Genomic DNA, 16833 nt, shown 5'->3' with positions numbered 1-16833 from the left:
CATGCAAGTCTTGGACTTTTACATTGATACAGGACTAGGCAATAATCTATTCAAATAGTCCTTCTGTCTGTCATATGCAGAAAACCATGTTAATTGCTGTTCTTGTATGCAGTGAAAGACTGACTAATATTATCCTGGGCAGTGATGCTTTAAGTTCACCGACTTTTGAATTACGTGAATTCAAATGTGATTACTGCAAGTGTACTCTTGCAACACTGGTCACAGGAGATTGCACATGTGCATATGCTCCTCTGTAGGACTAAGTACAACAATGTCAAACTGACAGGTGAGTTTTCAAAAAGGTTGTTGATGGATATGTGAATTACATCTGTATATATATATACTGTATATATATAACTCTCCAGTCTCATCTGGGTACGATGACAAATTAATTATCACCGCTTTATGTCATGTTGTTTAACCACCGAGTCAGACAGGTCATTTTGAGACGAATTTAACGCGGCTCCACAATGTATCAATGACTGCGTGGGTGCACTGAAAATATGTACACTGAAGAAGGTGTGAATTGTATGTGTGTATGTGTCTGTTCTTCTTGCTGTAGTGGTTTTTACTTTAATCTACAGGTAAAACAAACACTATTTCTTCCTGGTGATTTCTCAGCGACGAAATCAGGGTTGTATATGGTCAATAGGTTTAATCTATTATATAGGTCAGGTCTGTCAACTGTAGGTCATTTCGGTATGTAAACTTTTCAAAGTCATCAAAATACATGGTAGAGTCTACTAAAGTTACATACGGGTGAAAGGGTTAAGTAACCACATCTTACATATTGTTTGTAATAAATACCTTTTTGATGCTCTGTTTTGTTTTTGTATAAGAAGTCTAAATAATACTAAAAGCTTTTGGTTAAGCTTAGAAAAGTCCTAAATATACCTGCACAGGTCATCATGGAAGGTCATTCCCAGTTAGACCTTCACATTAATACTGGTGACTTAATTGACAGGTGTGGTATCAACATGTATACAAATTAATCAATGATTTACATTTTGTTGGAGACAGTATCACATCGTTTGTTTGTTTCATTAGTAGTTCTGAGAGGGATGGGGATTTCAACAGTTTCAAAGTTATGACCCAGGGATTAAGTCTGCAAGGGTGGGGAGGACCCTGGGGTCAATTCTAATATCATGACTGCATTCGTCTCTTTATGCCCAGCATTTGTATATATAGTTCTGGGGTGGGGATCTCAACCGTTTCATACTGTGATTGGAAGTCTATTGGTTGCTGTTCTAAGTATTTCTTTACCCAATGTTGCAGTTTCATCAATAGATGAAAGTAATGATTCCACGAGTTGAATTCATTAATTGTAATTCAGTGGCAGTAAAAAATGTTTTATGATAATTATATACAACAGCTGTTCAAAAGTGACATTTGCAAACAATTCTCTCATCTGTGGCAATTGGAAGGGTTTCTAAACATCAATAATAGTATCATAAAGTATGCAAGTTGCACAATTGTACACTGAAACAGATTACATCATACACTTTGGTGTAGTAATTACACTAATTCTGATTACATCATTATTTATAGTTTACACTAAAACAGATTACATCATACAATTTGGTGTAGCAATTAAACTAATTCTGATTACATCATTACTTATGGTGTACACTAAAACAGATTACATCATACAATTTGGTGTAGTAATTAAACTAATTCTGATTACATCATTATTTATAGTGTACACTAAAACAGATTACATCATTCAATTTGGTGTAGTAATTACACTAATACTGATTACATCATTATTTATAGTGTACACTAAAACAGATTACATCATTCAGTTTGGTGTAGTAATTACACTAATACTGATTAAACAGATTAAATAATTATTTATAGTGTACTGATTAAACAGATTACAGCATTATTTATAGTTTATTGATATACTGAAACAGATTACAGCATTATTTATAGTTTATTGATACAATTAAACATATTACAGTACATGTATTATTTATAGTGTACTGATACAATTAAACAGATTACAGCATTATGTATAGCTATATAGTTTATTGATACACTGAAATAGATTAAATCATTATTTATAGTTTATTGATACACTGAAACAGATTACAGCTTTATTTATAGTTTATTGATACCCTGAAACAGATTACAGCATTATTTATAGTTTATTGATACACTGAAACAGATTAAATCATTATTTATAGTTTATTGATACACTGACACAGATTAAAGCATTATTTATAGATTATTGATACAATTAAACATATTACAGTACATGTTTTATTGATAGTGTACTGATACAATTAAACAGATTACAGCATTATGTATAGCTATATAGTTTATTGATACACTGAAACAGATTACAGCTTTATTGATAGTTTATTGATACCCTGAAACAGATTACAGCATTATTTATAGTTGATTGATACACTGAAACAGATTGCAGCATTATTTATAGTTTATTGATACACTGAAACAGATTACATCATTCAATTTGGTGTAGTAATTACACTAATACTGATTAAATAGATTAAATAATTATTTATAGTGTACTGATTAAACAGACTACAGCATTATTTATAGTTTATTGATACACTGAAACAGATTACAGCATTATTTATAGTTTATTGATACAATTAAACATATTACAGTACATGTATTATTTATAGTGTACTGATACAATTAAACAGATTACAGCATTATGTATAGCTATATAGTTTATTGATACACTGAAACAGATTACAGCTTTATTTATAGTTTATTGATACACTGAAACAGATTGCAGCATTATTTATAGTTTATTGATACTCTGAAACAGATTACAGCAGTATTTATAGTTTATTGATACACTAAAACAGATTACATCATTCAATTTGGTGTAGTAATTACACTAATACTGATTAAACAGATTAAATAATTATTTATAGTGTACCGATTAAACAGATTACAGCATTATTTATAGTTTATTGATACACTGAAACAGATTACAGCATTATTTATAGTTTATTGATACAATTAAACATATTACAGTACATGTATTATTTATAGTGTACTGATACAATTAAACAGATTACAGCATTATGTATAGCTATATAGTTTATTGATACACTGAAACAGATTAAATCATTATTTATAGTTTATTGATACACTGAAACAGATTACAGCTTTATTGATAGTTTATTGATACCCTGAAACAGATTACAGCATTATTTATAGTTTATTGATACACTGAAACAGATTGCAGCATTATTTATAGTTTATTGTTACTCTGAAACAGATTACAGCAGTATTTATAGTTTATTGATACACTAAAACAGATTACATCATTCAATTTGGTGTAGTAATTACACTAATACTGATTAAACAGATTAAATAATTATTTATAGTGTACTGATTAAACAGACTACAGCATTATTTATAGTTTATTGATACACTGAAACAGATTACAGCATTATTTATAGTTTATTGATACAATTAAACATATTACAGTACATGTATTATTTATAGTGTACTGATACAATTAAACAGATTACAGCATTATGTATAGCTATATAGTTTATTGATACACTGAAACAGATTAAATCATTATTTATAGTTTATTGATACACTGAAACATATTACAGCATTATTTATAGTTTATTGATACCCTGAAACATATTACAGCATTATTTATAGTTTATTGATATACTGAAACAGATTGCAGCATTATTTATAGTTTATTGATACACTGAAACAGATTACAGCAGTATTTATAGTTTATTGATACACTTTAATAGATATATATTACAGCATTATTTATATTGTGCTTGTAAGATATTTTCAGGCATTTGTACAAGCTCCATTGATATAAATGTTAAGCTGGCTCTAAGAAAGGTGCAGATCTAGAGTCCACCAGGAAACACAAAGAGCATGATGACTCAAATATCAATGTCCCAAAAATGACTGACACTAATACAACAAGATTACATCCATGATACAGCTGGTGTACATATATACAATGTTATAATACTATACCACAGTGTACATGTATGTACCGTTTTTGACCAAATAAGTGCCCAACCTGTCCATTAAGCTTAATATCCATTTTCTGGTCTTTGCCTTCATTCTTTTTACCACAGTTAATAAAAATATAAACTTACTTTAAAATAAAGGGGAAATGATACCCATCGTCCGCTAGTGGAAGTTCAGTGGAGTTCTATGTACCCCGTTGATGGATTCCTAAATAGAATTCTCTAGTCCGGTCACGGTAGTCTAGTGGTAGGACGCCGGGCTCGTGACCAAAGGGTTGCGCGTTCGAGTCACAGCACAGCACTGTGTTGTATCTTTGAGCAAGATACTTTACTCCGCTTGTTCCAGTCTACTCAGCTGTAAATGAGTATGTGGTTGGGCAACGCTAGAATTGTTGAATGCTAGCTGTTAGCACCGAAATGGCAGCACCGGCTGTATGCTCCCCAGGGCCGGAGTTGAGAAAGATATTGGCTGGTTGCAAAGGCCCTATAACCACGGATAATAATTTGTGAACCGCTTTGAGACGACCCAGAACTAGGTTGTGATAAAGCGGTATATAAGAACCTCGAATTATTATTATTATTATTATTATTATAAAAGTAATTGAAATTAAGAATTAAAACCAATTTTAAAAAATACTGCCAAATCTCTTGCAATATTCTCACAGACATTGCAACTACATATGTATACTATGCTGTCATTGTTCCATTTAATTATTGTAGACCTTGCTGTATACAGTTTGTACTTTAGGGATCTTTTGAAATTGAACATTGTTCTGATGAACAAGCAAACTGGATTAAATTTGCCAAGACTCCCCATTTGTTGTCTGGTCATATTTTCTTTTGAATTTCTTTAAAATTGTGTATATTATGGCAAAGTTGTAAGAATTTTTGTGCCCAGGGTTCTTACTAGGTGAATTACAGTACACTAAACAAATCAGTCAAATATAGCGGACCTGATAATACACTAAACTAATTATGTCATACTGTATATATATTATATAAATACAAAAAACATCAAAAGTCCTTGTAATGGTTAAATATAAAAGAGATTGGGATACAAAGATTTTCTAAATTCCCTAGTATACTTTCAACTCTTTAAAGGTTCAATCAGCAAATGTAATTATTATGTTATATATTAACACCTTTCAAATAATATATAAAGTGCACTAATTAAACGCCGAACAAATGACGTCATTTTAGTATATATGTATATAAGGCAGACATACATTAACGGTCTATTACATAATATATATGGTGTAGGAATTATACACAGAGAAAATGACGTCATTTCGGTATAATATAAATTTACTGATGTTGTAATATATATATATATAAAAGGCATACAAACTTTAACACTTATTACATAATATATGGTGCCCAGACACTTTAGGAACAAATTATACCTTAACATGTTACAGTGTACTTGTAAATGTCCTTGGTAAAACAGTTTTGTCATGACAACTTTTGTATATCCATAAAAAAGAGGATTGTACAACCAAACGGCAACACATCCATGCCTAAACATGTAACATGGATTATGTAACTACCTGCAATCTATACTGCACTGTGCAGCTATATATATATATATGTGTGTGTATTTTGTGTGTGTATGAGCCCCTATGTCCTGGTTCCACATATATATATATATATATATAAATACACAGTGCTTGCCACTGTGATAGTCTAATGAAAATTTTAAACATACTATATAGAAATATAAAAATTCTGTTATAATAAACAACATGCATTTTGCGCTGCACTGTGCAGCATGCATGTGTATGTGTGTGTGTTTGCATTTTAAGCTGTTACTATTTGCTGTAGAGATGTACATGCAGTCCGCCTACCTCAGCAGCAGAGGTTAGCTGCCTGAGACGTGCACACACAGAAATTTTGCAGCTGCATATCGAGAGAAGGAATTGATTTGCTGCATATTATTGGGGAATTTATTATCTCGGTGCATACAACTGCATGTTAAAGAAAACCCAACGAGTGCGTGCAGCAGGCTCGCCCGGGGATTTACATGGCGAATCTAGACTCAATTGTTTTAGACTTGGATGATACAACTGTGTTGGACATGTGGTAATGTTGACCATTCAGGAAATGACCACACCAGTGACAGTCTGTGTTAGAGGTGTGCGAGCTTAACTAAGGGAGTTGTTGATAAGGAACCTATACTACTGCTCCGAGGATCTTGGAGGGTTTGTCTGTGTGTATATGATGGTATGTCGGTCTGGACTGTATTGGATTTTAAAGCTGTACCCTAGTGATTGTAATATATTGGACAGCGTGTGTGTGTGTGTACAGTGCAGTGCACAGAGTCATTGAGGTGCATCACTTGTTATGTAATGTAAGTGCTGTGTGCATTGTGAGGAGCTGGCGGAGTGTAGACATATACAGAGTATTGATACCTGTCTACAGGCAGTGCCTTAGAGGCCTCACCTGGAGAGAAAAAGTTTACTGCATGATAACACAAGGCTGAGTGTGTCTGCTTCATCATACAGACAACTACAATCTACTACGATTGTATACAGCTCACAGGGGAACTCTTTAAGGTGGAGTTGAGGATACACCACAGATTCCCTCAAATTACACAACTGACTTACTCATAGGAGCGGTTTTCATGAAACATATACAGGTGACCATGCCGGCTCGAGACTTCAAAAAAAAAGTTTTGAGTACCGACTGCTGCACATGTGCATATCCGTAAACAAGGGCAGTTTTTGAACATGGGCGTTCAATTATTATACGCACATTTTTCATCTTTTACAAATGTTGGGACTCTTCTCGTTAATGGGCTAGCACTTTGTGGATTTATTTATATATTTTTGAGATTCTGTTCGTGTTGATGACGATCTATAGGTATTTGCGATGGTGACGCTATACTGACATGTACGAAGATGTACAATCATGGCTACATCTCATTTTTAGATAAACTTTGATTATGTTATATGTGTACCTGCGTGAAAAATCTTCAAATGCATTTTTCGTGAAAGATTATAAACCTTCGAGAAGCATCATGGCTCATCAATTTGTTTTGAAATTGTGAACAAAGTCGATGGGATATTAAAATTCTGATCCATATATATGGAATAGAAGGACATAATATAAGAAGAATATGTAAATGCTGATATTATGGATTATGTGCTCAATATAAATATATCTTCATATCCGTTATATTTTTAATAAAAGTAGGCAGTGACGTATTACTTTTTAAGGATGTAGAATTTTCTCAATGCCCTTTTGTCTGTCTTAGTTTATTGAACCCTAAAAGTTGTAAAAACCGGTGTGTGATCATGGTGCTGAGATTTCAAAATATGAATACTTTTGTTTCGTTTCCACTTACAACTTAACACCCGTTAATGAAATGATCACGTTATGAAATTCACGCTGTTTAATTCAGGTTCGTAGTGCAATGTGCATGCACGAATGTGTTTTGCCTACCAGGCGGATGACAGGTTAGATAAAACTGCAGTGACTCGTGAAAGGTTGGGATGACTCGTGGTTGCGGGCAGTAACCTCTGTGTTCACCCCTCTGTTGCCCTGCCATGTTCTAACTACTGACGATGTAGAGTATTTTGTAACCTACTGCCATGCGATGGACCCATGGTTTGAGAATTTCAAGATATTACTGACTTATTGGTTGATGTCTACAAACAGGGACAACGCGAATCTCAACATGGCCGACACGACAGTGAGCTCACCTCCCTCGCAGCACTACAGCGACCACCTCCAGCCACACCTATCCATGCCGCCGCCGCCGCCCCAGGGGCATAGCCACATGGGGCCCATGGGACCCTCGCCTCCACAGACCAGCATGTCCCGGGGGGTCGGGGCTTACAGCATGCCCCCAGCACCACTCAACACACCGATGCCTCAACCAACACAGAGCACGAATTGCCCAGTGAACAGAGGTAGGTGTAGACACGCAGGGTTCTGCAGGGGGTTCCTTGATTTCGACCGATTTTCCATAATAATTTATGCATTTTTTTCCACGCCTATTCTATTCATGACAATATGTAAAACATGAAACGTCATCTAAAGCTTTGGAAAACTTCATCTTGTTCTTTTCGTCCCAGATTTCTTGTCTCAAGGATATGTTTAATTTACATGTCACTCATGGTAACTGTCTGGAATTGAAATTCATAAAAAGTTATTACTTTGAGGATATTTTCAGATAATTATGAAACATCTGACATTTCTGACACAAACAAATGATAAAAATTTCTAATTTTATGCACCTAAACACCGCCACGCATGTCAATCAGGTACTAAATTTTGAGGATTTGATTGTTGCCTGCGATATTAAATGACCTATAGGTTATATTTCAATTTATGAAGCATTTATATGAATCTTTGCCTGTAGAAATATAAACCTTAATGAAGATTTCTTTATTTTAATGTTTAAAATCAAATGTAGTTTCATTTGATACTTAAGGAAGTTTAAACTTTTTGAACTGAATTTTAAATAATTATGAATCAATTTTATGTCCAGGAATAAAAGAAAATATTTATTCAACAGTTTTTCTACTGTTTTCTTAAATGTAGAACAAAACTGTTAAACCACAATACCTGTTAAAAATTAAATTAATCAAGATATGTCTCTGTAAAGTACGGGTCATATTGGGTTCTCAATTTTTCGCTTTTCTTTTCTGTAAAGAAAAAAGGAGAAAATAATTGCTCGTGTGTTTGTGAAATCATAAAATATTTCATCTGTTTAATTTGTTAAAATTTATCTGGAGGAATTACTGGAAACAATTTAAACGGATTATGCTGTGTTAATTTGATTCTTAATGTCATTAAATTAAATTGGTTCAAATTATTACCTTTAAGAAATCTTAAACTTCCAGACTCAAAATACATTCTTTCATATATAAATTGACTTACTTTCTCTAGATCTTTAGTGATCATTCAAATTTTAATCTTGATGAAACAGATGTTACATTATATTTGACTTTGCTATTTCGGACCAAGTTCATTGTTCATTTATAGTGTGTACAGTGGGAATTTTCATAAATATCATTGAGAAACAGAAAGCTGATAAGTATATTTGCTGTTCAGTCCGCCTATTGTAGTAATTCAAATTTTAATCTGGATGAAATAGATTCTAAATTATCATTGTTCATTCAGTGTGTTTAGTGGGCAATTTTATAATTATCATTGAGAAACAGAAAGCTGTTAAGTATATTTGCTGTTCAGTTCGCCTATTGTGAGTTATTCAAGTTATAATCTTGATGAAATATATTTTACATTCTATTTGACTAATTTACTAGTTCGGTCTTCATTGTTCATTAATAGTGTGTTCAGTGGGAAATTTTATAATTATCATTGAGAAAGCTTAAGTTTATTTGCTGTTCAGTTCACCTTTTCAAAAAAAAAACGTGATATAGTTTGTGGTCATACTAGCGTTGGTGTTGGCATTGATTATGTTATTGTTTTACCAGAATTATTGACACATGTACGAATCTATAAACCTTCAGGTCTTGTACTAGGATGTTAGTAATAATTGGCATGCATAGGTTCCCAGAGGTCAATAGAGATAGACACAGTGCAGCGAAAGCAGAAGAAAATCTGTTTCTTTTTTTAGAGTTTTTACTTATTTTTGATTCAGCTATTTTGGCCAAATTATCGAGGTTACATTTTTGGCATTAATGCCAACATTCATAAATATAATTGCCAGTTGTTGTACAAAGATGCCCAGCTATTTGGTAAAGATATTCCTACTTGTTGAAGCATTGATGAGGTGCAATAAGATCATGATATGTTTTTCTTTTGATTGTGTTTGAGCAATTTTAGACTTATAGGTAAGCCATTTTCATGGAGAACTTGTTAAATCTTTTAACTATTTAGAAGTATAAATATATTACTAATCAACAGCTGTTTTAGAAATATAGATATTTTATTAATCAACAGCTGTTAAATCATTTAAACTATTTAGAAATATAGGTATATTAATTATTAATCAACAGCTGTTTTAGAAATATAGATATTTTATTAATCAAAAGCTGTTAAATCTTTTAAACTATTTAGAAATATAAATATCTTATTAATCAACAGCTGCTTAATAGTATGTGGGTTGTTCTTGTTAAGGAGTAGAACCCCACATATTTTGGGGATGGTCTGCTAAAGGTCAAGGTCACCATTTAAAAAAATAGAATTTTACATAACAAATTACCTGGCCAAATGCTTACTTTAAAACTAACTGATCATATATAAAGAACCCTATTGAATTTTGGACATTATTGTTGTAGGTCAACATTTCAGTTACTAAATAAATAAATAAAAAATAAATGATCATACTGGTTGTGTCAATTGCACTCAAGGTAATCTATTGAATTTAGGCATGGTCAGTCCAAGGTCAAGGTCAATTTTGCTGAAAATAGAATTTCAAATAACAAAGGACTTTTCTGAAAGCTTACTTCAGGACAAACGATTGCAAAATAATTTGTTTGGCGGTTGTTCTTGGGAATTAACCTGTCAAAGGTCAAGGTCTCTCTTACTGTAAATATTTTCCAGTCCTTAGAACTTGAGAACAAATGATTCTGCAAAGATCAGTGTCAGAGTTGCACTGGATAAAGGGAAGGATCCTATTCATTTTTTGGGTGTGATTTCTCCGAGGTCAAGGTCAATGCTACTTTAACTCATTCACCCCTGAAACCACATTTGAACTCTTACAATTCAAAGGTTGGAATAGTCAATTATGGAATTTTACGGGTGAATGAGTTGAATAAATCAGTCTAGAACTTAACTTCAAAGTAACAACTTCCAACTGTAAATGCAGTAGCAAACATTTCACAAGCACAGCCACCCGTCTTGATGAAAAATATTCATGTATATTTTTACGGGGTAGTCAGGGAAAAGGATGATAGACTGTTAGAACGCTTCCTTGTGTTATTTTAATACTTTCATTTATATGGTGTTCTGTATTCGTTATATTTATATGCACATTACGCAGTCTACATTGTTGTTAGAAGTGTTAAAAATAAATACTGCAAAGTTTAGATTGTTATCATTCTCATAACAGGTATATTACATAATATTTGAATGCACCAGCTAATGTGTTAATGACAAACTGGTAACGTTTTAATTTAAAAAAAATCGAAAAAGCTACATTTGATAACTGCGTCAAACACAGACTTTAAAACCTTGTAGTTTTTAAAGGCAGCTATAGTTAACAGTGTTAGCTTACATTTACTCTCAGCTACCAGTCAGTAAACAAGTTATAGTCTCATTGATATAAATGAAATACATTAAAGAATGTGATTGCTGTGACAACGGGTACGACTATAGGGTGAGAGCCGGGTGACATTGTGCTGTGTCTATGGGTGTCCGATACCATGTTGTTATATTCTTGCGGGTTTGCCATTGCAAGGCTGCTGCTCAGACTCCGATAATAGCATGTCTGTGACCCATTCTACTTTTAGATACAAATGGCACAATTCGTAATGCAAAGGTTCAAAAGGTCAGATTTAAAGGCAGTTGATTAGTGGACAGATTAATATGTGCATGAATTCTAAGTTTATTTTAATTAGGGTTGGAAATAATACTGCGATATAATGTCTAGTGCAATAGCATAACCCTTTCAACCCTATGTAACTTTAGTAGACTCTACCATGCATTGATCTGGATGAGTCCATTATGGTCCTCAGTGGTGAAAGGGTTTAAGAGATAATTTAACAGGAATGAGGTTAAGATTGCATCAATGAATTGATCAAAGTTACCATTGCTTGGTGTGTCATAATTTACAGAACTATATCAAAAATATTTTTAAGAAATAACTGTGATATAAGTTTGCTTAACTGGCATGCTCTTTTTCATATTCCGTAAATGAATTCATTATCAAACTAAATTTCTATGTATAAAAATTGATTGTAACCTTTAGCATTGATCTGCTTTCAGTTGGCATGTAACTCATTCACCCCTGAACTTGAAGACACATTTGAATCCTTCCAATTCAAAGGTTGGACTAGTTCATTATGAAACTTCAGGGGTGAATGAGTTAGTGAATGCCAACTTGACAAAGACAAATTCATTGAAGAGTACTGAAGTGGCTTTGTACTGTTGGCATTCATATTACATATGATAGCCAATTGAAAGCAGTTCAATACTCTCGTTTGCCCATTTTGGAATATGTTTATTTCACAGAAAATTTTCAAAATTTTTTGAATTCAGTTCAAATTAGTGTATCGTATATACTTGTTCAATGAATACATCAGCCATCTTCTAAGAGAGTGTCATTATATCCAATAATACCGTTATGACGTCAACAATTGGGGCATAGCATTCATAGCTGATATGAATGCCATCTTAATGCTGTTGGGGTTATATAGTAGCAGTGCCATAATGGTTTTAACTATATCGCAACATTCCATACATATATATAAAATTCTGCCATATATTGCAATATAAAGAATGCTTGCAATTACCCATCACTAATGATTAGGCCAAATAAAAAAAAAATCCTGTTTTTCCAATAATCCTATATACACTAGATGTTTGTGCCTACCCAAAAGTTTTTATTAGCATTTAGTGATATTAAATGCACTATAAAAGTCAAAACTCTTGCTCTATATAAGCAAAGTAAAAAAATATTTTTCAAAATAAAAAAAATGCCTTTCTACCTACACTATTCTTTGTCTGAGGATGATAGCAGGAACATGAGGAATAATTTTTGCCTTAGTAATAAATATGAATGAAAACAGATAAATATAAATAACAGATGATTAATCAACAAAATTATGCTGAAGTAAACCTGATAAAAAAGAAATAGAGAATTGCTAAAAAAGATTTATGGGAACAATATAAGTTTCTTTAATAATGATAAACAGTTTCCAAACCTGGTGTTCCTTTGAATGTGCTTCTCAAGATTGACTGAGATACCGAGTTTCTTTTGGATGCAATATATAACGGGGTTCGGGAGGATATTGTGTCCGCTTTACTGAAAGTATTAAGGCTGTATGTTACATTAAGCATTATACTAATGATTCTTGTTAGAGTTATCTCCCCTCTTTTATCCATAGATGCATTCTTGTATACTTTCCAACATTGTCATGATTTTATTGGCAATAAAAGCTTATAAAAAGGATATTGTACAAATGTCTTAAAAATAAATCTTTTGGGAATAAAAAACAATTAAAGGTATAATTATTTCTATAGGGAGAGTTTTTTTCAACTGATTTCTTTAGGTATGTTTAAGAGTAAGGATAATAGTTTGTGAATCGCTTTGAGACCAACTACGAACTAGGTTGTGATAAAGTGGTATATAGGAACCTGAAATTATTTTTTATTATTATTTCGTTTCTGGTTTCTATGCTCATTAGAGTTGGATTAAAATGACCTGTTGCATTGACTTTAAATATTATGGAATGTTCATTGTTCACATGTACCAAGTACATGTACATTATCATCCTTGATATTCAGGGGTTATGTTCACTTTCGCTCTCTGCACCCTGGAATATGTCATAGCAAAATCGAAGACTCTTGAGTGTGCACCGCCTTGTGGATGAGACAAGAAGGCTATAGTTTGATCCTTTGATGTACACCAAAAGAATCTCATGGTCGCTTAACGGTAAAACTTATTGGCTTTGAAGTCGGGCGTCGCTCCTCTGTTATCTTTAAAGGACAAATATCGGCCTAGTGATTGGTCAGGTTTTTTTGTGGGGGGGGGAGGGAATTGAACATAAATATATGGATAATCTTAAAAGGAAAATGCAACACTGTCTTAATGCTCTTGACACTATTGTTATAGCTGTTGCTCTGCATTGGACAGCATATCAATGCCTTTCATGGCATACCGGATAAATTTCTTTACATACTAATGCCATAATTAGAACATATTTATTTCACCAAATTAAAAATGTACACATCTACTTAAGCACAAATACCCGTGCTGTCTGTGACGTCACATAAAAAAAACATATTTGTGGATTGCCTACTGATGTACCATGTAGTAAATACCTCTGATAAAGCTCAGGTAGCTTAGAGAATAATTGGCATGTTTGGTTGAAAGAATAACATTTTGCCCAGTTTTTCACATTCAGCAGCCCTCACCATAACAGCTTAATGCATTGAGGGTAGGAATCGTATATTTCAACAACGATGCTTTACCTAAATCCTATACATAATAAAGGATCTTAAGCAAAGATAGCAATAATATTACTTGTTTGGACCCAACATTTGAAAAATTCTAGTACTGACACTACTGCATGCTTTGTTCCGCTGCATGATTGTAAGAGGTGACTTCAGTACTTATGGAGCCCTGTCACTGCAGAATGAAGGGGTTTCTCCTTTGTCATCTGATCTGTTTGGGCTTAAAAAAAAACGTTAAAAAATGTGTGTTTGTTCACTATAACTTAACTGAAACAGAGATTAAGTAAAAAGACATATGTTTATTGTTACATTTGTAAGAATATTTTGCAAAATAAATAGTTTTGCCTACCTGATACTAACTGTTTATTTTTAGAGACAAAATCATCTAGAACATTTATTTGGTTATTTGGCCTAAAAACACATAAAGGAAAGTTTAAGAGACCAGAATTGATCTGCTGCCAGTGAATTAGTTGAGATCTTTATCTTAAATTCTTTGTTTTATTTAACTTGTGTCGCTGTGGGACTCAATATACTTTAATTTGGTATGATGCTACCTGGCAGTGTCCCTTGAGTGGCCCTATTCCCTTAAACTGTCCCTAGAGTGGCCCAATCACCCTATAGTGTCCCTTTAGTGACCCCATCACCTTATAGTGTCCCTTGAGCAGCCCCATTGCCTTTAAGTGTCCCTTGAGCAGCCCCATTGCCTTTAAGTGTCCCTTGGGTGACCCCATCACCTTTAAGTGTCCCTTGAGTGACCCCATCACCTTATAGTGTCCCTTGAGTGACCCAATCACCTAAAAGTGTCCCTTGAGTGACCCCATCACCTTAAACTGTCCCTAGAGTGGCCCCATCACCTTAAAGTGTCCATTGAGAGACCCCATCACCTTAAAGTGTCCCTTGAGTGACCCCATCACCTTAAAGTGTCCCTTGAGCAGTCCCATCACATTTCACTGTCCTTTGAGTGGCCTCATCAAGTTCAACTGTCCCTCAAGCAAATCCATCACCTTAAAATGTCCCTAGAGTGGCTCCATTGCCTTTAAATGTCCCTTGTGTTGCTGGATCACCTTAAAATGTCCCTTGTGTTGCTGGATCACCTTAAAATGTCCCTTGAGTGACCCCATCCCCTTAAGGTGTCCCTAGAATGGACCCATTACCTTAAAGTTTCCATTGAGCAGCCACATCACTGTTAAGATTCATATATGTAACCTCCCACCCCCCACAAAAAAATTACAAGCTAGCAAATTTATCAGAATTGTTATTCATAAATAGTTTAAGGTGCAATAGGGCTTGTTTCCAGATAGATAACTGTCATATGGAAATATCTATTGAACAAGAGAGCATGCATTAATTATTGATCATGTGTTTATCGCATATGAAATTTGCATCAAGGCTTTGTTTTATAGTAGCTCGTTTGTAGGATACACAAACATGTGTATACACTGTTAACACCAAGTGAACTTTTAATTTGCTGATTTATCTTATCTTGTAATTCTGAATTTCCATATAAAAGCTGGTTAATACTATCAACCCTTTCACCACTATAGACCATAATGGACTCACCCAGATAAATGTGTGGTAGAGTCTACTAAAGTCATATAGGGGTGAAAGGGTTAAAGGACAGAACCACTTGAGTGATATGTGTTAGTTTATATACATACAATGTTTGAATTGTTTATGTATATATGGATATATGGAACAGTTATGTGACATGAGTATGAAAGAGTTCCTTTAACAAAAAATGTATAAAGCATCTTTTATGGATAATAACATTGTTATGGTGATTGAGTGTACAACTATTATGAATGGTGCACAAGCATGTGTATAGTGATAAAACTGCATGAATTGGAATTTTTTCTCACCAAATAACTGATGAATTATATTTTGTGAGGTATATTGACTGAATACGTTATTCATTTCACTCTGAAAAAGGTAAAAAGATTTTATCACAGAAAGTAAAAATCTTTTCAATGGGGAATTAATTCATTCACACTTGAAGACACATTTGAACTCTTCCAGTTCAAAGCTTGGAATATTTTATTATGAAATTTCAGGGCTGAATGAGTTAGTTTACACTTAGCGGAGGTAATTTGTTATTATTTTTAAACTCATTTGCAGTTTTATTTAAATATTTCAACAAATTAATCATAAGAAAACAATTAATTATTTTCAGTTTTATATACTGTGATCGTAGGTCCTGGGTTTGAATCCCTGATGATATCATTTCATTTTTACTCTCAGAATATTCTTTTTAATTTCATTTTTAATATTCTTCGGTTTTTGTTTTAAAAAAGGTAACTTATAAAAGCTATCATATTTAAATAAAGAGAAGCGCTGCCCAATGTTTCCAATCTCCACAAGTGTAATATCTCAATTTTAATTTCAATTATCTTGACTCTATGACCTTGAGAGAATTGCAGCAGCAGCTCTGAAAAATACTGTTTGTAACAGACTCCATTGAAATCAAACAATCTGTACAGACTCCTTTTTTTCAATCTATTAAAACAAATGTTCTCTCGGATCTTACTGCAATTTTTGACTGGAATGAAATACAGTTGAATGCACCTTAAAAATGCATTATATTATTTAACCCATTCAGGTTAAGGTAGGAATCAAATATTGTTCGTTAAGAAAATCAAGGGAGATAACTCCATCAAGGTGACATTTTTAAACTGTACACACAAAGCATGTCGAAAAATGTTGAAAATTCATTTCCAGTGAATAAGAATTAATAACAACTGAAAAATAAAATCAATAA

The 16833-nt window shown here is 33.2% G+C and overlaps 1 protein-coding gene across 6 annotated transcripts in view; it reads left to right on the top strand.

Moving 5' to 3' along the window:
* Window positions 1–16833, top strand: part of LOC110458888 (protein bowel-like) — an 87356-nt gene that overhangs the window by 32105 nt on the left and 38418 nt on the right. For 3 of the 6 annotated variants that reach the window (XM_021510853.1, XM_021510852.1, XM_021510848.1), the window contains exon 1: window positions 5737–7903. In XM_021510853.1, coding sequence (XP_021366528.1) covers window positions 7588–7903 — 316 coding nt within the window. In that variant the 5' untranslated portion in view covers window positions 5737–7587. Of the gene's footprint in view, window positions 1–222; window positions 287–5736; window positions 7904–16833 lie in introns of those variants that run through there. The other 3 variants (XM_021510850.1, XM_021510851.1, XM_021510849.1) reach the window with 3 other exon arrangements.

This window comes from Mizuhopecten yessoensis, unplaced genomic scaffold, assembly GCF_002113885.1.
Source record: "Mizuhopecten yessoensis strain PY_sf001 unplaced genomic scaffold, ASM211388v2 scaffold9847, whole genome shotgun sequence".
NCBI classification, from domain to species: domain Eukaryota; kingdom Metazoa; phylum Mollusca; class Bivalvia; order Pectinida; family Pectinidae; genus Mizuhopecten; species Mizuhopecten yessoensis.
The sequence above is the reverse complement of the archived record's forward strand: the minus strand, read 5'-3'. Positions and strand labels throughout refer to the sequence as shown.